Source organism: Hippichthys cyanospilos, chromosome 9, assembly GCF_059441005.1.
Source record: "Hippichthys cyanospilos isolate Australia breed blue-spotted pipefish chromosome 9, RoL_Hcya_1.0, whole genome shotgun sequence".
Taxonomy (NCBI): domain Eukaryota; kingdom Metazoa; phylum Chordata; class Actinopteri; order Syngnathiformes; family Syngnathidae; genus Hippichthys; species Hippichthys cyanospilos.
Genome location: NC_142377.1, coordinates 13,631,971 through 13,658,216, shown reverse-complemented (window position 1 = coordinate 13,658,216; position 26,246 = coordinate 13,631,971). Strand labels below are relative to the sequence as shown.

General features: G+C 41.7%; 4 protein-coding genes across 9 annotated transcripts; 3 read left to right on the top strand and 1 right to left on the bottom strand.

Moving 5' to 3' along the window:
• The first annotated feature begins 66 nt into the window (after positions 1–66).
• LOC148418998 (peroxisomal succinyl-coenzyme A thioesterase-like) lies at positions 67–5,128 on the top strand. Of its 3 annotated transcripts, none has more exons than XM_088422915.1 (12): positions 67–256; positions 651–757; positions 1,074–1,280; positions 1,945–2,041; positions 2,163–2,353; positions 2,428–2,600; positions 3,430–3,546; positions 3,642–3,727; positions 3,880–3,973; positions 4,049–4,129; positions 4,213–4,348; positions 4,475–5,128. In XM_088422915.1, exons 1-12 carry the CDS (start codon positions 243–245, stop codon positions 4,573–4,575), a joined length of 1,404 nt encoding a protein of 467 aa, XP_088279041.1. In that variant the 5' UTR covers positions 67–242; the 3' UTR covers positions 4,576–5,128. The 3 variants fall into 3 exon arrangements, with proteins under 3 accessions (XP_088279041.1, XP_088279040.1, XP_088279042.1); XM_088422914.1 differs by having other exon boundaries at positions 1,942–2,041; positions 4,475–5,088; XM_088422916.1 differs by lacking the exon at positions 3,430–3,546 and having other exon boundaries at positions 1,942–2,041; positions 4,475–5,127.
• Positions 1,919–16,573, bottom strand: dnajc14 (DnaJ (Hsp40) homolog, subfamily C, member 14). 4 transcript variants are annotated; one of them, XR_015866564.1, is made up of 8 exons: positions 16,496–16,573; positions 13,857–15,255; positions 13,613–13,719; positions 12,798–12,917; positions 12,555–12,715; positions 12,359–12,461; positions 11,448–12,170; positions 1,919–2,019 (listed from the first exon to the last, which is right to left on the bottom strand). XR_015866564.1 is itself a non-coding variant. In XM_088422911.1 (8 exons), exons 2-8 carry the CDS (start codon positions 15,066–15,068, stop codon positions 8,729–8,731), a joined length of 2,037 nt encoding a protein of 678 aa, XP_088279037.1. In that variant the 5' UTR covers positions 15,069–15,255; positions 16,496–16,573; the 3' UTR covers positions 6,888–8,728. The 4 variants fall into 4 exon arrangements, 2 of the variants coding, with proteins under 2 accessions (XP_088279037.1, XP_088279038.1); XR_015866563.1 differs by lacking the exon at positions 1,919–2,019 and adding an exon at positions 6,888–8,768; XM_088422911.1 differs by lacking the exon at positions 1,919–2,019 and adding an exon at positions 6,888–8,768 and having other exon boundaries at positions 11,877–12,170.
• inpp1 (inositol polyphosphate-1-phosphatase) lies at positions 5,359–9,697 on the top strand. Its single transcript, XM_088422918.1, has 6 exons — positions 5,359–5,617; positions 6,889–7,104; positions 7,182–7,242; positions 7,401–7,601; positions 7,678–7,852; positions 8,450–9,697. Exons 2-6 carry the CDS (start codon positions 6,901–6,903, stop codon positions 8,940–8,942), a joined length of 1,134 nt encoding a protein of 377 aa, XP_088279044.1. The 5' UTR covers positions 5,359–5,617; positions 6,889–6,900; the 3' UTR covers positions 8,943–9,697.
• Positions 16,574–17,311: 738 nt separating the features above from the next.
• nab2 (NGFI-A binding protein 2 (EGR1 binding protein 2)) lies at positions 17,312–25,246 on the top strand. Its single transcript, XM_088422473.1, has 8 exons — positions 17,312–17,494; positions 17,623–17,676; positions 18,524–19,432; positions 19,511–19,644; positions 21,811–21,862; positions 21,965–22,079; positions 22,164–22,352; positions 24,941–25,246. Exons 3-8 carry the CDS (start codon positions 18,530–18,532, stop codon positions 25,036–25,038), a joined length of 1,491 nt encoding a protein of 496 aa, XP_088278599.1. The 5' UTR covers positions 17,312–17,494; positions 17,623–17,676; positions 18,524–18,529; the 3' UTR covers positions 25,039–25,246.
• The last annotated feature ends 1,000 nt before the right edge of the window (positions 25,247–26,246 follow it).

Below are 26,246 nucleotides of genomic sequence, written 5' to 3'. Positions count from 1 at the left end.
AGCCGGGTGTTGTTTTTGTTTTGTTTTTTAAAGTGCGATGACATGCAGTGGACCAAAATAACCAAGGCGGCAACCATGGGCGACACATTGAGCATTCCTCATCCCCCAAAGTTGTCGGCGCATGGTCAACACGATAAGCGACCCCCCTTTTATTTTCATAACACAGTTGAATTGGTCATTACCTGAGCAACTGCAAAGTTCTTTTCAGTCAACAGCAAGTGCTAAAATGGCCGCCCAACGAGATGCTTAAAAATGGGTGAGTTTTTCTGTTTAATTCATATTCCACAAATACAATAATAATCATAATAGAATAACATATTGTAGTCAAGAAAATTTGGGGGTTGACTTCCCCTTTAAGACGCACGTGCAACTGTTTTATAGTGATGTTTCCAAATGAAAGAAGCCAGAGGGTCTGATTTGCACTTGTAAACATTGCATGCCCTTACTTCCTGTTTGCTTGACGAGAACGCACCACCGCCTGCCTTCCTCTTCAGACCTCAAGAAACTGGATCCGAGCACAAAAAATAGCAAACCTAAAACTCACATTGAATTATTTGCAAATTGGTGCTGGATCATTAACCTCATTTGGACTGTGGAGACCAGTTTGAAGACATTTCAGGATTATTTATTTTACTAGTTTTCATTTCCAGCATCATGATTGGGATTCGAGTGGCAGCGTACCAGCATCTCGTACAAAATCAGCTGACTCTATATGTTCACTTACAGAGGAAAACATCCCGGCTGCATAGTGCTGCAGGTAAGAAAATGCCCAAAATATGTTTGTGTAATCTTGCCACAACCAAAGTTCCTTCAACTCTTGCTCCTGAAATGTGGTTGGAAGGCTTTGTGTGGACTTTTTCCCAAAGATACTAGGCGTTATGAGGGTCTACTGTACAGCACAGTACAAAAAGAGCAAAAGTTTACCAGGCAAATACTGTATTGGCATCAGACATTTTACCCAAAAAAACCTGACCTGGAATACTTTTTGGATTGCAGCCCAGAGTTGCCCATGGGCTGTTTAACACAATTATTTTGTACACACTCTTTAAACATTTCATATTTGTCTCCGTCAGTGATGCGATGGAAAACCAGTTCCGGTCCAGCTCCTGTGCTGACAGCCGCTCCAGCCCGCGGCCTGATGGATGATCCAATCAGCATTAAGGCAGGTTTTATGCCACCACGCCATCCGGTTACATTGCGCGCACAAATGCGCACTGAGGATGGCGACCTGTGGGAGTCTTTTGGCCGCTACAACACGAGTGCAGATGGCACTATCGACCGTGAGTCATGCCCAGCACATACTAATAATTGACAATATCATCCCTATTCCATGTATTTGAAATGCTTTTTTATTTGAAGAGAAACATGCATATCTCATTCACTGTGGGCCCAGTTGAAATGACATTTTGATGCCTGTAATCGTCAATGGCAATAGATTCTTAAAAGTCAATTGCAGTTGTTTTCAGTAGTTGTTTACTATGAGTTAGGGCTGGCCCTAGCCAACTTGGAGCCCTTGGCAATCAAATTTTGACAGACACTTACAGAAAAAGTTAATTTAACATGTCCTTTAAGAGGATGTCACACAATTTAAAATATAACTTGGAATACAGTAATTTCCTTCATTACTTTCAAACAAATCAGGAGTGAGTTGCTATTGCAAACAACATCTAATTGCGCAAATCAAAATGAGCAACATTCACTCTCCTAATGCCCCTCGTCTTTTTTTTTTCTTTCCTGCGCACTTGGAGAGTTTGGATCATTTTTTCCATGTTTGCACACTTATCTGGAACCGTAAATTTCCCCCACGGAGCGCAAGCACTGTATCAGTCAGCCACAGATGGAGAATTTTACACTTGGATATATTATTTCCCTCTGCTATATTTTGCTGCTTGTGATCTTCTGTCTGGGTTCTTCATACCTTCTTTTTTGTGCCTTCAACAGTAGGTAGGGACCATTCCGTGGGTGGTTCATATTTGGGATGTGAGCCAATGGGTCTCTTCTGGTCTCTGCATCCAGCTCCTGGGGAAAGGGAAGGTTTAAGGCAGGCGGACACAAATACATTGTGCATTCAAGTGTATTTTTTTTGACATAGCGTCCACATGTCATGCTGTTATTGTTTCCATGAATAACACAGTTATCGTTTTGTTTTTTGTTTTTCAAAGATTGCGAAAGAATGACGTCAAGACTCCATTCATAGTGGACATTTCCTTATTGGAGGGTCACGTTTCTCCCGGAGAGAGCGAAAGCGCTAAATTGGCTGTTGCAACCATCGAGCGCTGGTACATGGCACCAGGTGTTCGAAGAATAGACATTCGCCAAAATGGAGTTGTGGGAACATTATTCTTACCGCCTGGTGAGCGCAAATGTGATCGCAGATGTGATTCTTTTGAAAGTCTTTTTTCTTATCTTCTTGCATTTTCTCGCCAGGCCCAGGCAGGTTTCCGGCCGTGTTGGACCTGTGGGGTTTGGGTGGAGGACTAATGGAGTACCGCTCGGCTTTAACTGCGTCCAGGGGCATAGCGAGTTTGTCCATTGCCTACATGGGACACAAAGATCTGACGATCCAACTGGATGTGAACACTTTGGATGCATATTTGAAGGTAAGCTGTCCTGAAGTTAGGCAATTGTAGGTCTTCAAAGTGCGAGTTAGGAAGGCTCTTTTTAGAACTAGTGTGCTAGAAAAGTTTTCATGGGTCACATTTTTATGACTGAAACCATAAATGTGGGAGTATTACATATTTTGTATCCCTAATTCCGTCTTGATTTGGTTCTCATTTCAGTAACATCCTAAATCGATCCAATCTACTTGACACCGGGCCAATTTATCTGTGTTGACTGTAGCAAACATATCTCATTCAAGATACTCGTCTAAGTCCTACTGTGCTCACTGGAGGACATCCCGGGCTTTCTGATTATGTCTAATGTGTTTGGGTGGGATGCAGTTAACTGATGTCTTGCAGGGACATAATGGACGAAGAAAAAAAGTACTTTATTGTCTAGTACAGAAGTGCCCAAACTGTGGGCCGGAAGTCATTTTAGCGGCCCGCAGACTATACTAAAATTATGCTTTGGCATTGCTTGCAATGCTATAGAAAATATGAACAAGTTTGATGGACAAAAACATTAGAAGTATGAAAATCTGAAATTTGTCTCCTTTAATAGAAAGCCTTGACATAGCAGTAGCAGCAAACAATAAAAAACTACGTTATATCAACAGAATACAATGATTTGCTTGACTGATTTGATTCCCGACTGTGTTTCAGCTGTTAAAGTAAAAAAAAAAAAAAAAAGAACAAATAACAGGAACTTTATGTCTGTCTGCTTTCATGTATGCTGCCCTCAGTGACCTTTGGACACTCCTGATCTTGTATATACAGTCCAGTACAGACATGTCTTATGCTTCCCTTTTTTTTATTCCCTTTTTTTCAGGAGGCATTTTATATTCTCCAGGGTCATTCTCAAATCTGTGGCAACCGTATTGGTATCATTGGCCTCTCCTTTGGGGCCTACCTAGCCTTGCGAATGGCCACTCAGTCCGCTGTGAATGTACATCACCGTAATGTTTTTCCGTTTCTCCCGCGTTAGTGGCATGCAACGTTACCCATTAGAAACCAGGTATTGACTTTCACTTTGCTTTCCAGCTATCCTGTTTGATTTGCATGAATGGCCCAGCAGGAATCAACCTGGAAATCCCAAATACCATTTGCAAGTCTGAGACATCTGGAAGGTATTTGAAAGTCATAGTTTACAGTAGGTCGTAGAAACACATTGCTGCTGGGAAACCTGTATAGAATAGTGGCACTTATATTTTCATATTCTGAAAAAAATGTTTAAACCTTTCCAAATGAGCTTATACTTTCTTTTCTGAATCATTTTCAGTGACCAGAGATATTGGCCATGGAATGAGAAAGGTTTTGTCGCTTTCAAGGACATGTCTTCACCCAAAAAATACTCTCCTGGGACCCAAGTGAAGGTGATGTGAAGCCCATGTTGGAAATTATGAAAAACATTTATCTGTGTAAATAACAAATGTGTCTCATCCATGCAGCTTGAGAACCTGGCTTGTCCATTGATGTACATTTTGGGTGAAGATGACCAAAGTTTTCTCAGCATTGAGAATTCAAAAGTGGTGCTTAGATATTAGTTTTGCGCCTCAAAGTAGATTTGGCTGCACTTTGTAAGTAAATGCAGCTTGGTTTATGTGCTTTTCAGATTGAAGATGCCCTGAAAACAGCTGGTAAATCCCACCTGCATAGATGTTTGTCATATCCCGGCACTGGCCACGTGATTGAACCACCGTACACGCCACTCACAAAAATGTCTTTCTGGAAAGTCAAACCGAAAAAAAGTGAGCTCCCTTTATCAATATTTTGTTTACGATTCTTGTTTGTTAACAATCAAACTTCAAATTGCAATACCATAAGTGTGCTTCTGTGTAACAGGTTGCTGTCCTGTTGTTTTTTTTTCCCTGCAGTACCTAATCTGTGGGGGGGTCAAACCGCCCCCCACGCTGCTGCACAGGAAGATTCCTGGAGAAAAATGTTGACGTTTTTGGACAAAAATCTAAGGGCGTGAACTTGATTTGGACGTCAACTTTGAATGAAATGCAAAGTTGGCCTTGCCACAAAAGCTCACAGATTCACCACAAGGAGAAGCTGTTCAGTGATGATGACATCTGACTCAACCAGTTGGGAGAAATTATCCAATTATCCACCACTGCGTTGTTTTATGTTGTGACTGTTAATTTGTTTAGCGGTTAAGTGAACGAAATTCAAATTCAAAAATTCAAAATGCATCCTTTAAAGTGATTTGATAGTCGCTACATTGTTATTGAAACAGGATTGGAATTCTCCTTTTGACAGTTATTTTCTTTTGTGCTTAATAAATATGCACAATTCACCCTCCCATTTTCTGTAGCCTGACTCCTATAGTAGCGGGCAGGGAGCCTATCCCAAACTGACTGGGCTCGCTCACCCGTAGACATTAAGATTTCCTGTGAATGTTGTACATCATTTCAGAACGTACACGCGTGCTGAGAAGTTTGGAAAAGTGTTGCGTATTGATATTCCCGTTTCTTACCTTTAAATATTTTTTTAATAATATTGTTGAATTTAAAGTGCACCTTCATGAGAATTTGATCAAATATAAATGAGAAAGTGTAATGGTAATTTTAGTAAATTTATTTTTAAAGGCCAGCATATCAAATTGATGGCTTTTTTTTTTTTTTTTTACTATACAGTATTCAAATTTATTGAGATTGGAGACACACCTGCAGTCTGTGTTACGACGTTCCAAACTGAGGGAAGGTGAACGCTCAGCTTTGCACTTGAACGCATCTTGCGCCCCTCGCTTCCGGTTTGCTTGTGTGCGTGCTCACTTCCTGGTTGCCTAAACGTGAATGCACAGCCGCCCGCCTTCCTGACGTCTGACGTCAAGAAACCGGAGCGGTACGGGAAAAAAATTCCACTAATCTACAGTATTGCAAAAGTAATTGTCATGTAAATCATTATCGTCGATCACGACCCATGAGTAGTTGCTAACGGAACAGGGAAAGGGTTCTTTGACAGAGAACGACAAGACGAGAGATCAAGAAGGCAGTTTTCCCGGGGTGTTTTTGGTAAGCTTTTACATTCCTTTGCTGCCTATGTGAACTGAAGACATGCTAACTGCACCCCTAGCCGCCCTCAGAGATATAATGCCCATCAATTATTACTCGATCGGTCATAAACGTGTTAAATTCTTCAAGGACTAATTAAGAGCTTCTGTAACTTCGCCTTTTTGCATCTTCAGAAGATATTAAGCCACGGTATGCTATTTTATTATAGTTATTATATTGCTCTCATCTAAGTCACTGTCTCAGCTGCCTGCGTAAACCTCTATACGGTGATGGGAATGGATTGGTTCCAAAAATATGTCCCATGTTTTTTTTAAAAATGCAAGTACAGTATAAAAGTTTAACAATACCCATAAAATTAAATAAACTGTCGTTATGTTGAATGAATGTAATTTCACCGAAGTAAGTCGTGAATAAATTTGACAGTGAAACCTTTACCGTGGTTTATGTTGACCAGATGAGTAATTCGTTCTTCAAAAATGCCTCAGGTTATGCACATGCGCAAGTCAACATGGTTTTATGGGGGGAAATGCAGTTTTTTAGCATTTATTTACAAGTATAATGATAAAGTAAAATCTGTAAAAAAAAATTACATACGTTAGAACGTACTTGCAAATATGTTCAAATATTTGCAAGTACGTAAACATATTTGCCAGTGCCTTTGCCTGTGTAGTGTAATTGCACATCTACGACACCAGGTGGTGTTGTGGCGCTCCCATTGTCAACGAACTTTATATTGCTGTCAACATTTTTTCTTAATCTCTTTAATCATTGTGATTTAGAAAATCGATAAGCACAATCTTTTATACCTTTTTCTTCAGGTTGAAATATTTAAGATATGGGTGTTAATGTTGCAGATCAATTTTCATTTATTATTTTCTAGTTTGAATCAGGATTTTTTTGGAGTACGTTGATACTTTTTTGTCAGATTCAGAATAAGCTGTAACCTGTTCAACCTCTGTAAAAAGTAAACATTGGCTGAATTTTTTGTTGATGTTAAAAAGGATACAATTTTTATAGACAAGAATCTCATTTATAGTCACATCACTCAGTGGGGGGTGCAAAAGACAATTGAGAAGCACCGGTCTAAGGCAATGCAATGCTTCCCATCTCAAGGCTTAGAGAGAGGTGACACATTTAGTCAATGCAGTGACCCACATCCTTCCACCACACTTACCACGCTCCCTTCACATGCCCTGTATTCTTCTGATGCTATAATTAGCTCAGAATGTACAAGCCACACTTCAACTTCTTTTTGACTAAAATCTCCTCAGTGAGGTCCAGACATGGCCGAGCTGCTGAGGCTGCTGCTGCGAGTGTCGGAGAAAGCCGCCATTGTGGCCCGCGTCTGCAGACAGGAGGCGCTCCTCTTCCAGCTCCTGGTCCAAGAAAAGACCGGAGATGACAAGAACAAGAAGTTTGTGCAGGACTTCAAGACGCTGGCGGACGTCGTGATCCAGGAGGTGATCCGGCATGATGTTGGCACTCAGGTACGGAGGTGACATTTGACTCAAGAATAATGCAAGGGTAATTATATCCCCCTCTTGTTAAAATGCTCTGTGTTCAGTTCCCGGAAATGGTCGCCTTCATTCACGGGGAAGAATCCAACAAGTTTGAAAATGGACTTGGTAATTACCTAGACCGAATCACAATGAAATCTAACAACGCTGCATGATACATTTGCTATCAACTCATTCACTGCGAGTCCAGTAAAAATGGTGACGTCTATAGCCGTCAATGGCAGCGAATGTTAATGTGAAGACGTGATGCCTGATCTGCCTTGCAGGTGAGAGTGTGACTGTGACCGTGCGCGGCACCGAGGAGGAAACTGCAGCGCTGCTGGCTACGGTGCTGGACGGCGATCTGACCGCGGCAGCGCTCCTAGCACGAGCCATCCACCAAGACCCGGCCACCATCGATACCGACATGGAGGGACTGACAGTGCCGCTCAGCCCTTCTGAGCTTGGCATCTGGATCGACCCAATCGGTGAGTACCTACTCAACAGTGCGGGGAAGCAGAATGTCAACGGGGCTTTTAAGTGTTTGAGGTCTGCTTGATTCAGATGCCACCAGTCAGTACATAGAAGGCCGCGAGGAAGTTCTGGAGGAGGGCCACCTGTCACCTTCAGGTCTACACTGTGCTCTGGTCCTCATCGGGGTTTACCTCCGCAGCACAGGCGAGCCCGTCATGGGTGTCATCAACCAGCCGTTCAACCGCAAAGACCCTGCAGGTGGAAGGTGAGCTGCGCAACTACTCTACTTCTCATGCAGAACCACAAGCTGCACCAGTGGTTCTCAAATGGTGGTGCAAGTACCCCTGGGGGTGGGCGAAAGCACTTTAGGGTGTATTGGAGATTTTAACTGGGTTCCTTCAGGTCTCAGCATAACAAATTGAATGCTTTGTGATGGTGTGCTTATAGTTCAGTGCGGCTTATCAGCAGGGTTTTTTTTTTCTTCTGCGCAAATATCTGATGCCACAGCGTGCGGCTTATTGTCCAGTGCGACTTATCCGTGGGAAAAATTGTTTTTCTGCTCAATTTTTACCGCTGCGGCTTATACACGGTGTTGTTTATGGTCAAAAAAATATGGTACGTTTTTCTTTTCAAATTAAAAAAAATGATTGGAACATGAAGCAACTTCTTGCTAAATTGTTTTATTGTAACTCCAGAATGACTGTGTGTTAATTTCCTAACCACACATTATGTACAATTCTATGTTTGAGAAGACTCACTTTCTCAGCAAAGGTCCACATATGCTGGTCAATGCTTAATTTTGCTTTCATGTGACTTTTTTGGGGACACACACATATTTGTCCAATTCTTTGTTTTTCCACAGCTGGCTGGGAAAGATTTTCTGGGGTGTTTCCTGTGGTGAAGTTAACGCATGCTCAGTGTCACAGCCCAAAAGCGGACTCGAAGGACGTCAGGCACTGTCGGTGGTTCTCAGCTCCAGCGAGAAGCAGGCTGTTAAGGACAGTCTGGCTTCCTTGTGCGGACCAGAAAAGTTGATGTATGCCTCGGGAGCCGGCTACAAAATCCTGTGCGTCATTCAGGGCCTGGCCGACGCTTACGTCCTCTCTGAAGGCAGCACCTTCAAGTGGGACTCCTGCGCGCCTCACGCTCTGCTCCGAGCGCTCGGAGGGGGTGTGGTGGACCTGACGCAGAGTTTAAAGTGCAGTTCTGAGGCAAAGGTAGAACTGACCTATCACCAGCCTTACACTGAAGGTAAAGGTGCTGACCGCTGGGCTAACTACGGAGGCCTGGTGGCATATAGAGACTGTTCCCAGCTAGGCAGCATCATGGGAGCGCTGAGGAAAGTTGCAGTTTAATTGCCACCTATATCGCATTCAGCTCTTTTCTCATGAAAGATGGCGTGATATTTTAACTAACTTTTTATTTTTAACCAAATATATATGAATTTGTACATATATGACAAATGGTCCAAATGATTTAACGCTGTGCGGATTCAAGTGAGGATTCACTTGCGTCAATATTCTTAAAAAGAATGTACAGGCAAGGTCTTCTTTTTCATGACCTGCCTTCCACAGGATCATGTAAATTGGCATAAATGACTGAAAGGAATGGAAAGGTGACTCGACCTCAAGAGCAGGAGTCCAAGCGGTAACTATGGAAAGTATCATTTCATTGTTGAGCTGACCTGTCAGATGCTATAAATATGTCAAGTGGATGGAGCGGTGTGCAGTCATGCTCACCTCTTTAACACCTCCTTATAAGGAGATCCAATCGCATAAGACAACATCCTTCCTTTAACTGGTCAAAAAAAAAAAAAAGAGGCCATTTGTAGTCCATCATAATAGACCTATGATATGTATTTATGTCAATGTTGCTGATATATGCATTGTGAAGAGTGTATGCGTACATGCATACAAACCAGGGCAAACATTTTGCATTTAGGAAATTATCTTTACTTTGAAAACCAGAGAAAGCAGGGAGAACTTACTCAAGAGTGAGATTTTAAAATGGTCTGCCAGCCAGGGAACACAAGTCCCTGATGATTGTCAGATTTTTTTAACAATATTTCTGCATATTGATAAAATCATTAAAATAAAAAGTGTTGACATTGCAGTTGTCTTCTTCAACTTTCAAGCAGCAGCCATTATGTCCATCAATCTACATTTTCATGCTGAGGTGAATGTGAAAAGTTAACAAATGCAAATTTTCTATATGTTCATGTCAAATTAACCAAAGCATAAACAAAGGACGGCAGACTACAAATTGCACATCATTGGAAAAAATAAACCAAAGCCCAAACTTAAAACCGTGCAACTTTCTGAAGAAAATATCAAACCTGTTCTTTGCGTTGTTCTAGAGTCATTGCCGAAGGAGCAATCTCATTTTGAGCATTTACACGCCTTTGTGGTTCTGGCATGGCTCATCTGATCGGAAACCACAAATGCATAACAGATGAGCGATTTGCGGAGGAGAAGACAGTGGCAGCATCCAGCTTCAACAGACTAAAATGATTTTGGTTTTGGGGGGGAAACGCACCGACCTACAAAAGCTTTACAATGCAGTTAACATTCACTTTGTGTGCAGCTGCACGGAACAGCTTGGATCAACAGTGTATGAGGCCCAACCGCAAAAAAGTATAAAGTGGATTCTTCACTTTAAAGAAAAGCTAATACGAATGCCAAACTTCGCTTGATCTGGCCGTCTTTACGTAGTGGGTGTAAACGCTTTGCATTGATAAGGAATGCAAGTAGCATACAGTAGAGAACTCATGTTATTAAATGCAGACAAAATGAAATTTCTCTTCCATGCTTTTAATGTGTAGCTACCACCCAAATTCAACTACTCAAAATGAAATTTCTCTTCCATGCTTTTAATGTGTAGCTACCACCCAAATTCAACAACTTTAGTAGGCACTGAGATGTAAATTGTGGCGATACCCACGTGTAAAGTACTCAAGGTTGTTTTTTTTTTTTTAACTGGTGGGGAGACAACTAAATGGATGAACGACAGAGGGCAGTATAGGCCAATCATCAAGCCTGTCGCTTACGGTTTTGGAACCAATGCGACTTGCACGCAATGCACGCAGAACTTTCAAGTTGAGTTGAGGTGGAACGCGAATATCCGGAAATTTTCTGGCACAATGACAACATGGCAAACTAGTTATAGAAGGTTTTGTTCAGTAGCTTGTAATAACTCTTCTGACCGCTGCACCAGAAGTGCTTACTGCATTGCCCTGCATACAGTCAAAGAAAAGTTCTCAACCATCTTGTTTTTTCAGTTACTTGCTCACAGGGCTACCATGTGATTAACACATAGCGAACTTGTAATGCCTGACAATTCATAGATCAATATCACATATCCGAACTCAGAAAGCAGATGAGTCGTGATTGGTTAGGCACTGAGATGCCATTTTGAGCCAAAAGCAAGTGGCAAAATAGTCACCCACTGATAAAACATGCGTGGATTTTGCTTTGGAATTCATCGCTTAACGAATCGCTGGCATCAGACACTGCCCAAATCTTTTTTTTTTTAGGTGACACCAAAGATGGCAACATTGTTCAACCATTAACATTGCATCGTGAACGCTAGCAAGTGATTTTCAAAACCCTTGATTGGTTAATTTGTATAATAACGCCCACACTTTGGACTGACCAATCGTATAAATAAAAACACCAATAACAACAACAAAAACCTGAAAATGTTGACTTGGGATTTTAGTCCGATGACAGCAATATGCTTATATTTAAATTGGGACTGCGCTTCTTAAGATTTTCAGTGTCTCAAAGACAAATTTGTTGTTCATAGTATAACATAGATTTTGTTGTTGTTTTTTTCATTTAAATGCTAGCATGACTGCTTACCTGCAATTTAGTGATGTAACTCTGATGGAGTGATGCTGACAAGGTGATTATAGTCATATCAATAAGATGATCATGGGGAGCCATGCCTGCTTCCACGATGGCTTGCAAAGATTTACTTTCCAAAAGTGTGTCAGTGAACGGAGCAGATGAATAACTGATGCATTGTGAGAGTTGATAGGAAAAGGTTGCAGAAGAACGGCAAGGCAACAGTCAGTGTGAAGATGAAACCAGACTAAGGTGAACTGAGAGGTAACGCAACATCACTGGCACCTCTTGGGCCTTCCAATGTGTTAAATGGAGCCAATAGCTCATCTTCAGATCTTGAGGGACCACGGCCCTTTCTGCGCAACATCAACCAGACTCAAAGCGGCCTGTGCTGGATGTGTCCCTGGGTTTTTCATGTAGCTGTCAAATTTCAGCAGACCTCACCTCTGGAAAGGCTTGCGGACCTTCTTCTTCCTGCGAGGCGGAGGTTTGCCACCCTCGGCCCACGACTCGCCGGCCTCAGGCCGCTGGGCCCCCGGCATGAAGAAGCCAGTCGGGCCCGGGGGAGGAGAGAACGGAGGAGCTCCGGCACCAGATGGGGGGTGATGAGATGGACCTGAGGGGAAGAAGCCCCCGTTGGCTGGCATGTCAGTGGGGGCTGCTCCCTTGAAGATGCGGTTGAAGAAGTCCTGCAAATCTGCCGGGCTGGCTGGACCGGGACCATGCTCTGAGTGTGGCCTTTGAGTAAAAAGGAAGAACAGACTAAAATAGATAATAATAGATAAATGTGGATTGCACCTCTTCAACACAGAACCTAATAAGACAATATATAAAACAATAGAGGAATTATATATATATATTTTTTTTTAAGTTGCAGCATTCATAGTTTAATGACCAAGATATTCTGTCCAAGGAATGCATCTCACCGATTTCTGGCGGCATTGCTGTTGTTCTTGGACCCAAAGGAGATGTGATAGGGCACGCGGTGTGTATCTGGAGAGATGACTATCCTTTGGCAACCCGCCCACTCTGAAATATATCAGAATAATAGAATATTACAAACATAGCCACATTACCATATATCCACAGTGCCTTTATTGTTGATGACTGTAGCGACGTCACCTGTGATATCATAAACTTTGCCGTCCATGCAGGCAAAGTACGTGATACGAAGGCCCAACATACTAGACTCTGCCCACAGGTCACCTTCTTCGGCACTATGGCGACGACTGCATTCAGCACAGAAGCGGGCCTCGGCAGGTTCTCGATCCATTTCAAAGCGCCTGCGATAATAGGGACGTATTGGTGCATGTCATTCTCACCTACGTGAGCGCACGCACTATTTTGCCGTGTGTGAATACATACTTGTGCTTGCCTTCACATTTGGTACACATCATGGTGTTCATGGCTTCCTTCAGGTCATCCTGCAGCTTGGTGAGGAACTCGTTCATGGACTTGGACAGCTCGGACGCCGCCATGCGCTTCCTGTGATGGGATAGAACAAATTGGACTTGAATGTATAATGAGATGACAAAGACAATTTCAACCGAAAGCAAAGCCTACAGAACCATTTACTAAAAGGTTAAAGGTCGTAGAAGTTTGATACTGAAGTAAAACCTCTAAAAACATGATAAACCCCATCAAGCATCGTTTAAAAAATAAAACAAAAACATTCAGGACGAACAAGCTGCTTGCTTCTGAATCCATTAAAATATAAGTGACTACATTCCTATTAACCGTTTTATTACCTGTACGTATTTTTTAAAGTACATGAACTCAAATTAAGACGTTTGATGCTTCAACGTATTTAATTTTTTGAGGAGCTAAGGAAGAATAAACACCTAAGATAATATCATGGGAATGTGGCTGTGTTCAGAATTAATAACCTTAACCTATGATGAATGGGATTTGGGACATGCCTGCATTCATTCAAAAGTGCCTTGGATTAAACCAGGAAAAAAAAAAACGCATTCTGAGTCGCCTTTTCCTGACAATCAATGCTTTCTAGCAGAACCCTGAATGTTTTCTGCTAACGGCGACTGCTATTTGGAACTGATTATAATTCCCACCACCTTAACTAAGTTCCAACTGCAGAAAAATAGCCACAAGCAGCAGAGTATATCACAAAGGACTTTATGCAGCTAGCCATTACCACGCTACGTCATGTTACGACGACTCACATTTCATATTCTTTTCGTGTTTCTGGGTTACTGACAATATCCCAGGCAGCCCGCAGTACTTTGAACGCCTCACCAGCTCGTGGGTGTTTATTTTTGTCTGGATGGACCTAAAAGAGACAGTATGAAAAAAAAAAAAAAAAAGCGTTTGTGTGTTAAGAGACAAATTTATTAGTCATCCTCTCATCTCATCTCATCTAAGACAATCAATAATACGATTTGAACAGTGTTTGTTCAGCCGGCATACCTGGACAGCCAGCTGTCTGTAGGCCTTCTTCAACTCAGCCTCAGTGGCGTGGATCTCCACACCGAGCACCGTGAATGGATCTAGCTCATCTTCTGGGACGTCTGCCAGGGCCAGGAGTCTTTCCAGTTCCTGACCTGGCGGGCCTCTCCCGGCCCGTCCCGGTGACTCGAAGTCGGACGTGTGCATGTCGCCGTCTTTCCTGAAGCACTTTCTGACTCTTTCCACAAAAAGCACCACCCTCTTCCAAAAACGCGAATCCTGGATAGCTGTCCAAAACCGTTTTCCCCTCTCTCCACCAAGGTGGACCAAGACGCTTTTCACCCGCTGAGATCCGAAAACGACCAAAGCATAAAGAAGTCTGAGAGTCGATAAGGCAGCTTGTTTAGTCCATTTGAGGGAGCGAACAACTTTATTCGCTACATCGGTGCCTGTGCATTTTGTCCATTTTAAAATCCGACTGGCGTCTGCCTTCATTCCCGGGATGTCCGTGATCTTTCCGAAGAGGTGCTGTCCCAAGCGGTAAAGTTTCAACCCCCCAGTCTCCACACCAACACCACAATTGTGACTTAAGGTGACAATAATCTCAATCATCATTTGGATGCTGGAGATGCACCAGACACTGACAGACTCCGAAAACATTTCTTTCAAAGCAAAGACCAGTTGTTTGCCCGAGCGCCTGCGGCCGCGGTTCAGCTGGTGGTGGTGATGGTTGCGTCTGCGGGCCTGCTTGTGCCTGCCGCCGCTTGACACGAAACTGCCTTTTTGAAAAGAGGGTGGTATGAAAGCGCTTTGATTGCTCTGCTCTGAAATGGAACCTCCACCCCTCAGTTTGCACTTCCTCCCCGACCCAAAGCTTCTCCAAGTAGACTCCCCGTTCATGTGCTGCTCTTTCGCAGATTCATCCTCCTCTTGATTTATGACGCGGGAGCTCACGCGATCATCAGTGCTTTCGTGTTCCACCCCATCAGAAACCTCCTCGGTTTCATCTCTGCCCTCTGTGGAGCCGCAGCACTCCACATCACCAATTCCGGAGTCATGCGGCGTGGCTGGGTTTGTGGTGTCCTGGCCATAAGTTGCGTAGTCATGGTCATCTTCCGCCACGTTCATCTCACACTGACTGGGCTCCTTTACCGAAGTGGAATCACCATCAGTGAGCTCCTCATCGGAATCTGCAAGGGCATCTATATCCCTCTCAGCTGCCACCCTCGCCATCTTCCGATCTCTTATTTCGGAGCGGTGAAAATAGATTCTTGAGGAAGATGATCCCCTAAAGCCATAATCTCTTGCAATATTCTCCCCAGACCCTCACTCCAATGTGAGACTGGGGGCTTCTTATGTACCCCATATCAGCAACTGTTTCAGGCTTTTAAACATTTCCCATGATGCAGCTAGGAAAGATCTAAAAAGAAAAGACACAAAGTTACAAACAAAGCCCAAAGAGTGAGAAAAAACATGTGTTTGGTAAATTAGTTTTTGTAAAGCTGTTTCATGAAAAAGTCTCATATCATTGGAAAAACACTTTATTCACCTTTTAACTCACCTTTATTTTATACCACTTTTCATATACAAAATGCAACTCAAAGTGCTTGCATGAGTTCCATTCAACACCTTCCCCCACTACTCTAGAGAAGTCAGGTCCCATAAAAGAGCTGTACTTAAAAGTCTACCTTATAAGAATCTGCCAGTGACATTTTAAGTGATATAGAGCTGTGAACCATTCAATTGATTCACGCCCCACTCCGCATCATAAAAATTCAATACATCACAAACAGCTTTCACCAAAAGAGAAAACTGTCAGAGGTTATTGTGTGGCAAGTGTTGGGAGTCCCTCCGCATTGGCTTGGACTTCAGACATGCTTTTTAATCATAAACTATTGCAGATCATTGACCAAATATAGTGGGGAAAAAAAAGAAAAATGGCAATTACCATTCAATTCAACCAATAAATATAGTCCACAAAAACTGCACTGTGTACTAATATTCGTATTTCATAACACTGGATCTGTATATGTCCCCCGTGACCGCTGTCTGTCTATGAAACTATAAAAGGAACCGTATGAAGAAATTATGGAGTCGATTTTTTTCTTTTTAACTCTCAAAATATTAGCTTTTCACACTAACAAGGTATGTAACTGTCTTTTAAAGTTATTTTTGCCTAATAATCGTAGCGACACATTGACTAAACGCCGATATAAAGAGGAATCTTGTTGAAAATGTGTGGAAAGATTTCCCGATGGAATGAGACGAAAATTCAACTTAGTGTCATGTTCATATCAGGAGGCGGCTAATGTTAGCAATCGCCTTGCTTGTTAGCCTTAGGAAACACCCCACCAAAAAGGAAATACATACAGTAGGATTAAATGAATTGAATTTAGTTCCTTTGCCTGTCCGCGTTTTTGTTAAATGCAGGAAAAATGCAAAGATAAAATACAGGCAAAACTACAGATTTCCTTTAACGGGAAAACGTGTCACCGATGAGCTAACTATTCGCTAGCGACGTGTGGTAACAGTTAGCTGATTAAAAAAAAAAAAAAAAAACACTGGTTCCCCTTCCTGCGGGAATAGATCAGGCAATTTGGACACTTGGAAGCCAGGCATATGTTTTTCATGTGCATTAAAAATACTCAAAGAATATTTACCTCTCGGTTATGTATGTAACCTTGTTTGTGAACACAGAGCCAAGTGTCCGTAGTGTTGTTTTTATGTTCACCTTCTTCTTCTTCTGTTCATTTTTTTACTTCCTCCTGGCTTCTTCTTTGGCTTTTTTTTGCTGGACCTTTCCTGACTCCAACACACATTTACCGCCATCTAACGACCAGGCTAACCAGATGTCTATAGTGACAAAGTGCAATTGGCAAATACATTTACGTTTATTGTCATTGTATAACGAGTAAACAACGAAATTGAGAGTACTGCTCTGATTGGCTCGTATTAAAAAGTTTCACAGACCGCAGTTTATATTTTCAGTATGTTCTTGCTTTGTTGCTGCATATTATTTATACATACTTATTTATAACTAAATGCAAACTTTTTTAAAGGCGATTATCTGAAGTGGTCGGCGCATGATATCCTTGGATGGATGGATTGCATGTTTTGCATGATATCCTTGGATGGATGGATGGTTAGAAAATATTTTTTTAGGTTTAATTTAAAAATAATTAATGTATTAACACTAAATTGTGAACTCCTTAACAAATGAGTCTTTGCTCATTTTGGCCACTGTACATGACACACCCAACCCCTTTCAAACTAAGAAGGTATGCACAATAAAATAAATAAAAACCGTGTAATTGACGTGATTTTCACTTGGGGGTTACTGGAATCCCCCTCAACATTTCCGCACTCCTGTCAACACATCTTGGCGACTCAGAGGGTTAATTCCGAGCCCCCACCACAACCACCCACATCTCCAATTTGAAAGCCGCCTCTCTACCGGGAGAGGAAGGCTCTTTTTCGGTCAGATGGCGCGTTGCAGTCCGCCCCCGTCATTCTCCAGCCCACACAGACACACAGAGAGAGAAAGAGAGGCAGTCAGCGACCAATACGGTGCGCCGGAGGAGGATTTCTGCCAGTGATTTCAGACGAGCCACAGAAGGTTGAGGGGATTTACTACGCCAGTCTGACGCTATTGCTTCAAGGTAAGAGATTACACTTGAAACAAGAAAATACAGCCGGTGCAATTTTAGCAATGTGCTCAGTAGCAACATATTCAATGGCGCATGTATGCCTGTAAGGATTAAACGAAATCGATTTTTCATCTGTACAGAGACGTCTGTTGAGACTTCTCAGCAGCCTCACTCTGTTTCCTGGGCTGAAGAAGGTAAGAACAATGGTAACACTTGTGACTGATAAATACAGTAGTTGTGGGAATTAAAAAAAGCGTAAACATTAGTTACCGTACTGAAGTGCAATATTCACGTGCATCATCAATACAAATGAGTTGAGTTTTTGTGTGATGACTGTTTTTACTCCATACAGTATATATCAATAGCAGATACCCGTTTTTTCATTCCTAACTCTAAAAATTGGCGAGTACCTTTTCAACCGTGTAAAAACAAATGAACAGGGAGAGGTAGTCAACAGTTGTTTTAACATCTTGATTGCCTGGAACTCCTGGGAAAAATCAAACAAAAACAAAAAAAAAACAGATGCCACATGGAGGATTGTTAACCAGGGAGCTTTGGAGACCGGAAAAAAAAATCAAGAAAAAAAATTGAGATCATTGATGGCTGTTTTGATTGGTAAGGACTGCATTATTTCATGCCAGGCTAAAACACTTCTGGCATTCTGAAATTCCCGGTTGAATATGAAAAACTCACAAATATTTATTAGGTTTCGATTTAATCAAAGTGAAGCCAATTCTAGCACTGAAAACAACATATGACATACTTTGTGTGCGAACAGCCAAGTTATGCAAACATTGTACTTTAAGACAAAAAAAAAGAACTTTTTAAAAGTACAGGAGTTGAATCGGTACTTTTGTCAGTCTTTTTTTTTAAACTAGTACATACTTTGACTTAAGTGCAAAGTTTGAGTACTTATGCCACATCAGTGGAATGTTTCCAATGGAATGAGTCCGCTTCGAAAGTAAGACATTTCAATGTCGCATCTAAATGTCTTTTTGTAGGTACAGTAGGTCTCATTTGTGCTCATCTTTTTGCATGCAGCGTGCCATGTCTCTGCCACGCACTCTTGGGGAGCTGCAGCTATATCGAGTGCTGCAAAGGGCCAACCTGCTGGCCTACTACGAAACCTTCATCCAGCAGGGCGGCGATGACGTGCAGCAGCTCTGCGAGGCGGCCGAGGACGAGTTCCTGGAAATCATGGCCCTGGTCGGCATGGCCACCAAGCCTCTGCACGTGCGCCGGCTGCAGAAGGCCCTCCGAGACTGGGCGGCCAATCCGGCCCTTTTTAGCCAGCCCGGCCTGGCTTCCCTTGGGGGGATCCCACTATTTAAAGTGGACGGCACAGGTCCGAGCGGATCCTCGAGCGGGCCGAGGAAGTCTCTGAGTAACGGGCAACCGGGGTCGCCGTGCGAACGGGAGGATCGGGCCTGCCTCACGCCCATGCATAGCGGGAGCCCCCGGAGCCCTTGCTCTCAGGCCTCCCCTCAGCCACAAGACTCACACTACCGTGAAAAACTGTCCCCCATGGACCCACACTGGCTCACCCCAGAGCCTGACGGGAATGGTGCTTTAGCCTCTGCGCCAGGAGTCGAAGAGGATCCACCCAGCCCGCCACACGTGCCTGTAGGTCCTCCCGGTCCCTCCACATCTCCAAGCTCATCTTCTGTCTCCGGCCCTTTGTCGGCCTGGCCCGGAGGACAACTTGACGTGGAGACAAGCCGCGCCGTGGCAGAGAGCGTGGAGAGACTCCTCAGGACTCTGCCTCGCTCCGACCCGACAGAGGTGAAGAGTCTGCTGAGGATAAACAAGAAGATCGCCAAGACCGTGGGTCACATCTTCAACATGGCCTCTCAGGATGCGAAGAAGGAAGAGGAAATACGCAAGTACAGCCTCATCTACGGACGGTTCGACTCCAAGCGGAGAGAAGGCAAGCTACTCACACAGCATGAGGTAAAACAGTCCCAAAGCATAGATGTTTTGTAGCATTGTGCATCATGATCAGACCTCCCACCTGTCATCTCTCCTCAGTTGATCATCAACGAGGCTGCAGCCCAGTTCTGTATGCGTGACAACGCCCTTTTACTCAGGAGGGTGGAACTCTTCTCTTTAGCCCGGCAGGTGGCGAGAAAATGTGCCTACACTTCCACTCTCAAGCATGCACGGTAAGAAAGGCGTGTTTGTCTTTCAGCCTCACACTAAAATGCCTTGACAGGAACAGTACATTTTTCTTTTCAAATTAAGAGTAAGTTAACTGGAACATGAAAGCTTTTCCTAAATTGTGTAGTAGTGATTACTTTGCAAAACATTGCAGGCCTTTGTTTTGTTAAGATTTATATTGAGACACCTTATCATCATTATTGATGCAGTTTTCTGGCAGGTGAGAAAATTGAACAGATGATGTTACCTTCTATCTTCTGGAGTTGCCAAGTGATACCATTACAAATGTAGTTACAAAGTTTATTAAATCATACCCAAATGGAACAGCACTCTGTTTTATTTGAGTTATTTTTAATCCAAAAAGCTTTGTGTTTGTTAAGGGGTACTTGACTGTAAAAAAATATTTCACAGGGTCACTTGCATAAATAGATAAGCAAACATGCATTATTTGTCCTGAATAAACAGTAATTTTCAGACCAATTAAGTAAAATGTCCCAAAACATGATGCAATATTACAGCTAAACCCCATGTGAATCTTAATCTGACCACAACTTTAAGTATCTTTTTTTTATGTATTTTAATGCTCCTAAAAATATGGCTGAAGTAAGATAACACTTTATCACCAAATGTCTTATTGTATAGTCGTGTTATTTCATACTATTAGTATATTACCGTATTTTCCGCACTATAAGGCGCACCCTAAAGCCTTAATTTTTTTTTAAAAAGCTGATGGTGCGCCTTATAATCAGGTTCGCCTTATATTTGGATCAATATTGAGATTGGGATTCGTAGATGGGGAATGAACTGATAAAGTAAGCTTTACCTGTTTCTTTTGTGTCTTTACAGTTGAACAAGGTTGGTCATAATGACATTGGGTTATTATGCTATTGTGACTTTAGAGTAATTATTTGAGTTATTATTGTTATTACTTTGAGTATTACTATATTGTGATTGAAAAAGTTTGAAAATATGCCATTAATTGAGGGTGCGCCTTATATATGGAAAAAGTTTTAAAATGTGTCATTAATTGGGGGTGCGCCTTATAATCTGGTGCGCCTTATAGTGTGGAAACTACGGTAATCAAACTGTTTTTGCAGGTTACTTGATTGGATGATAAAAGATGGCAGGACCGTACCCATTTTTTTTTTTTTTTTTTTTATTCTGAGGGAGGAAATGGATGCTCCTTTGTGACTCACAAGATACAGAGATCAATTTCCTCTAACTTATTTCTACAACTGTTGTCCGGCGTTTTATGGCAATCATATGTTAAATAACAAGGTAAAAAAAATAGCAATCCAAACAGAAGCCCTCACTTTCGGACTCGGAGCAGTCACTCATGGGATGGATGTCGCTTTATCCACTACAGCAATGACAATGACATCACAAAGGGTGTTGGCGTGCAAGATAGAGGTCACAGGTTTTATAATTGTTTTGATGCTCAACCTTTTTTTTTTTTTAACTCAAATTCAAACAGTGCATAGCATTACACAAATCTCTCCCGCCAAATCTCTTCCCAACAGTTTTAGTGTAAGATGAAATTGCTGGATGAAACAGCACATTTGAGTCAGCGTGATCCGTTAAAATATGATCTGTAGGATCCACAACCGTCATGCTGTCAGAATCAAAGTGAGCAGCCATATGTCTATCATGCCAACCTAAATGGAGCATGAGAGCTCTGCTTGAAAGCGGTTTATTTATGCTAGATGCAGCTATAACAGGAGTCTCTGCCGCCAATAAAAATTGGTGATGTATGTCATTGTCAGCATACTTAAGTCATTTATTAGCACCTGGAATTGGCGATAGAACATGATTACAGAACAACAGAACAATGTTGTGTTGTTTGTATTGAGTATCGGGAGTAACAGTTGCAGCTAAGGGACAACGAGCTGTTACGCCATGACACGCTGCCAGGAACAACTTCAAAATGAAAGCGTACCAAGGCATTCTTTTCCATTTATTATTTGGTTAAAGAAGCTTTATTTTGAAGTTGGCTTTCCCTACTCGTTTTTGGCATGTTTTACTGTGCTACAAAGCATTAACAATTGTTGCTGTGATTGGCTCGAGATACAATACTTTTTCTGACGTGTACTCAAATAAAGTGAAAAGCAGGGCAAGATTGGAACTAAGATATTCAAACTACTCGAGACTTACTTTTGATTGTGACCCTACAGGTCAAATGTGGAGGAGAACAGTGTGCCGTCCCAGAAAAGAGCAAGGCTCGAAGTGAGTTGACAAAGCCCTCTTGTGGGAGTTGTTTGTGATTCTTTCATTTACTGCGAAGAAAAAAAAATTGTTCCAAACAACTCCGTGTGTTTTCAATTCAAGGTGACCGCCCCCGAGAGCACGTCATCACTCCATGGGGCAGATGGCACAGAGGCCTTGAACCAGAGGGCAGACGATGATAGCTTGTCTGCAGAAAGTCCGGACAGCGTGTCACAAGGTAAACAGTTAACATGTCTGACTATTCCTGCCTCTTGCCTCTAAAACGTTACGAACAGCGCCCCCTTGCTGTCTGTCCTGTCAGACATGACGAGCTCACAATGTAACCAGTCGCCATCGCCGTGCCCCGCCACCGACGGCTCCAACCCGACCACCTGGAGTCGCCATCTCATGCAACAAACGCTCATGGACGAAGGGCTGCGATTGGCTCGCATGGTGTCACATGATCGAGCCGCCAAGGTCAAATTAGGGTCAGATGGAACTCACTCTACAGGTGATTTTTCCGATATTAACTTATCATTATGTGCTTAATGTTGCCAACAAAATAAATGACTGTTTTGCAATGATTGCCCATTTTTTGAAAGTTAAAAATACACATTGACACTGAGACAAAGACTTCCAAAACTGTGCAGCGGTACTGGCAAATCCAAATATGAATACTATACATATTAGGGCTGCATGTTATCGCAATATAAAATCGTTGCAGATGCAACCTTAAATGCACATTGTCAGTTAATAGATGAATAACATCGAGGAGCATTACCATCCAAAATAACATGAATACATTTTTACTGTCAAGCAATTAAATTTTTGGAGTAATTAATCACAACATTTTCCCTAATTAATCGCATGATGTATGACGCTTGTAACGGATATTTGCTTGAGTAAAATCTTGCAATTAATATAAAATCATCAAGTAAAAAAAAAATATATACAGTTTTGCTTGAGATGGTACAGCAAATATGTACAATGTATACAGTGTTGGAATTTGGCTTTGCGAAATGTGCACATTTTTAATTTTTCCAATTATCTGTTAAGCAATTTTTCAAAATAAGATGACATAAACTTCCATCCTTGTTTGTCTTTGTGCCAGTGACCATCTAAGTTAGGTTGCCAGTGAGCATTTTAATGGTTTATAAAATGTAAATTGCCCTCCATAAATTATTGCTTTACTTTGACATTAGTGCAAATTAAGGAGATGAGTGTTTTATATTTGTCAAGAGAAGCAGGAAGTCTCTTCCTGGTATCACATTGCCTTATGAGGAAGAAGTGATGTGTATAAGTTAGTTGTGATAGGCAGAGCGAGGGAAAGGATTCCGGCCAAGACATGAGTGGGCGTGGATGGAGCGAGAGAAACGGGAGGGAGGTGGTATAGGAAGTACTCTGTGGGCGACAGCATAAGACCCCCCACCACCGGCAGCAACGCCGCCACCTCAACGGCAACTGACGTCAAAGTGCGTTGGCTGCGTGGGCAGAGGGGCGGGAAGGATGGGCTGTGGGGGCGATGGAGTGGGAGGTAATTGAGGGGCGTTGCATTGACTCACCAAGCGACAGAGCACCAAAATAAAACCTGTGGGCTGAGAAATGGCACAGTCTTTTTTATTCCTCTTCTCCCGCAACCAAAAGGACTGCGGAAGTAACAACAATAAAAAAAAGTGACATAGCTTCATCTCTGACGTCAATCTGCCCCACTTCTTGTCTTTTCACTTGCTTAACTTTGGTTCACTTCCTCAAACTTCATATTTTGCGTCTCAATCTAGTTTTATTGATATATTTCTGTATAAAATGTTTATTTTATTAACAATTGTCAGATGATGCATACTGATATACCCAATTTACTTTTGAAATACTGTATATACTTTGTTGACATTTCTCATTTGTTGACTCCACGGCTGCATTTTTCTGTTATCCAACTGCCAAGATATTTATCACGCAATTCATGAACCGTGATGACTTCATGTGGGGGTGTTTCTTACTGAATTCCCCAAACTATTATTCAAAGACTAAAGCACATCACTCCGTGGCTGTGACTAATAGTTAGCCTTTAACGCTGTCCAGTCATATTAAATCAAGTACTGTAACAGAACCCAAGGGGTGTACTGTATTAGAGGGAGCTCACTTTTCTGTAAATCTTCAAACTTCCATTTATGGGCTAGAGAAGTATTTGCCTGCAGCTTGTTGGTCCTCAGTGATTCTCAAATTGTAGGAATCCATTAAACCAGCAGGAGAGAATAACAGTTTTTGTGTGATTTCCTTTAGGGCCCCTCCAACTAAAACATGACCATAAATATAAATTGCATTGCAAGCTGGCTCGGGTGAATTCAAGTCCAACACAACTGTCAACCTCAATTTGTTGACGTAATTTTCCTCATGTACCACTGTCAGGTCTTATTGGCAGCTATCTGTTTATTGTGTATGCATGCTTAGTTCAAAAGGGGGATTTAGGTCGGTCATACACAGTGGCCTAAATGAGCAAAGACCCCTTTTTTAAGTAGGTGTTCACAGAATGGTGATGATAAATGCATTATTTTAATAACATTCAAATAAAATACCTACCTACCTACCTACCTATCTATCTTACAGTCACAAATTCTAAATAGGTTACAACAATTATAATTATATAGCCTTTTTCTCAACACCGCCCATGACAGTTTATATTTTAGAATTTTGTATTTGTAACCATTGACTATTCTATGTGTCTTGAAATTAGAGAATAAAACCAACAACAATCCACAAGAAGGTAATGAGACAAAACAAAGAAACTAAAAAATAATTCACGACTGATCATTTTAGTGTTGTTTTTTGTTTTTTTCAAGCGCCATACACAACTGCACTGCTGCTGTATCAATGCTAATGCTAATAACAGGAAAGGTGTCCTAGCTGGTCCAAATACTGTAGATTTTATATCACTAAAGTAGGTCAATTGTGAGTCACCGTGAGGATGACAAGGATGCTGTCATCTTTTACAACAATGTTCATAAAAAACGTGTAACCTACCTATTATTTCAAGATGAAAACACATACAATAGCTTTAAATATCCGGGATGATATGTTTACCCTCCCTATTTCTTCTCTCCATAGAGAATGCCATTAAAGTTCAGCAGCGGGGTTTGATCACAGTGTGCCGGAGCATCAGCCCAAACGTCACCAAAGACAGCATCAATCACAGAGCAAAGTAAAAAAAAAAAAAAAAAGATGTATATTAAAAAAAATAAATCTAATCCATATTACAAAGGACTTGAGCTCATGAAGAGCATCTAATGGCGATAACATCATCATTATCATCACTATCATCACTATCATCAACTTCATATGATAGAATTATAGCCTGCAGTGAACTGTATGGACCTGTTGTTGGACATTTTGTTATTAAAATCATTCATTCTACATACTGAATGCATCTATTTATTATGAGCAATGTTGCATGTTAGATGCCATGATTAGAAACACCCCAACACACAAGGGGGCACTACAACTTTGGAAATGAACTCCTTTTTAAAGCACTGGGCGGAACACTCAAAAGAAAAAGTTTTGTTCACATTTTCAAGCATGCAAAGTATGCTGTTTGCTGATTATCATTAACAGGAAACACTTAAAGAAGAAATTGATTTCACATCAGTTGTTATATCCCATGAGACACTATTCTCCCTTACTGATAGAAACATACTGTATGATATCAACGCCAGTCTTTTTTTGTACTGAAGGTTTTCATCTTTATTTTGTACTCTTTCTAGATCATATTATTTTCTATATTCAGTAAGAATTTGCCATTTTTGGTTAGAAATCAGGTTTGATGAGCTGACATCGTTTTGCTCAGTTGCACTTCATTTTCATCTATATTGTTTATTGTTGTTTGTGATGCCAAATATGCACAATCAGAAAAAACATTGCAAGTCCATACATTTAGAATTTAGATTGAAAGTGACACTTTTAGGGTTTAAAGAATTTCAATACAGGGTTTTGACATTCAGGTGTATTGGATACTCTAAATACTGCCAGCTACAACAAGTATAGCTGTCAAAGGCAATGAATTAGTTGCAAATCAAATGTTGCCTTTAATCTTTGGGCTGTTCCACCTGCTAGTCTCTTGAGCATTAAATAGCAGTTATTTGGTTGTGAAAAGATTTGTTTTATTGTATTGCTTAAGGTTGCAATGTTTTGTAATTGCAATGCACACAAACTTGTGTCTGTTATGTGAAAGATGCTACATGAGCTGCGTCAAGCAGCCAGCAACACTCCTGCTGTCATCTTGTTTGTTGTGCTGACGCTCTCCGGCGAGCCGTGACTCACAATGATGCCACAAGGACTCACACACTTACATGGAAACACCCTACAAGAAACTTGGAAACATATGTGCAAATCTTAAAGGGGCACTTACCTTTTTTAG

Excerpts from the sequence above, each read along its gene's own strand:
- inpp1 (XM_088422918.1), top strand. The coding sequence starts at position 6,901 with ATGGCCGAGCTGCTGAGGCTGCTGCTGCGAGTGTCGGAGAAAGCCGCC. Across the intron at positions 7,602-7,677 it reads CATCTGGATCGACCCAATCG|ATGCCACCAGTCAGTACATA; the intron begins GTGAGTACCTAC and ends TGCTTGATTCAG. Across the intron at positions 7,853-8,449 it reads AAAGACCCTGCAGGTGGAAG|CTGGCTGGGAAAGATTTTCT; the intron begins GTGAGCTGCGCA and ends GTTTTTCCACAG.
- dnajc14 (XM_088422911.1), bottom strand. The coding sequence starts at position 15,068 with ATGGCGAGGGTGGCAGCTGAGAGGGATATAGATGCCCTTGCAGATTCC. Across the intron at positions 13,720-13,856 it reads ACAGACAGCTGGCTGTCCAG|GTCCATCCAGACAAAAATAA; the intron begins GTATGCCGGCTG and ends TGTCTCTTTTAG. Across the intron at positions 12,918-13,612 it reads ACACGAAAAGAATATGAAAT|GAAGCGCATGGCGGCGTCCG; the intron begins GTGAGTCGTCGT and ends ATCCCATCACAG.
- LOC148418998 (XM_088422914.1), top strand. Across the intron at positions 758-1,073 it reads CCGGCTGCATAGTGCTGCAG|TGATGCGATGGAAAACCAGT; the intron begins GTAAGAAAATGC and ends TGTCTCCGTCAG. Across the intron at positions 2,042-2,162 it reads GGGGAAAGGGAAGGTTTAAG|ATTGCGAAAGAATGACGTCA; the intron begins GCAGGCGGACAC and ends TGTTTTTCAAAG.
- nab2 (XM_088422473.1), top strand. The coding sequence starts at position 18,530 with ATGTCTCTGCCACGCACTCTTGGGGAGCTGCAGCTATATCGAGTGCTG. Across the intron at positions 19,433-19,510 it reads AGCTACTCACACAGCATGAG|TTGATCATCAACGAGGCTGC; the intron begins GTAAAACAGTCC and ends ATCTCTCCTCAG. Across the intron at positions 22,080-22,163 it reads TCCGGACAGCGTGTCACAAG|ACATGACGAGCTCACAATGT; the intron begins GTAAACAGTTAA and ends CTGTCCTGTCAG.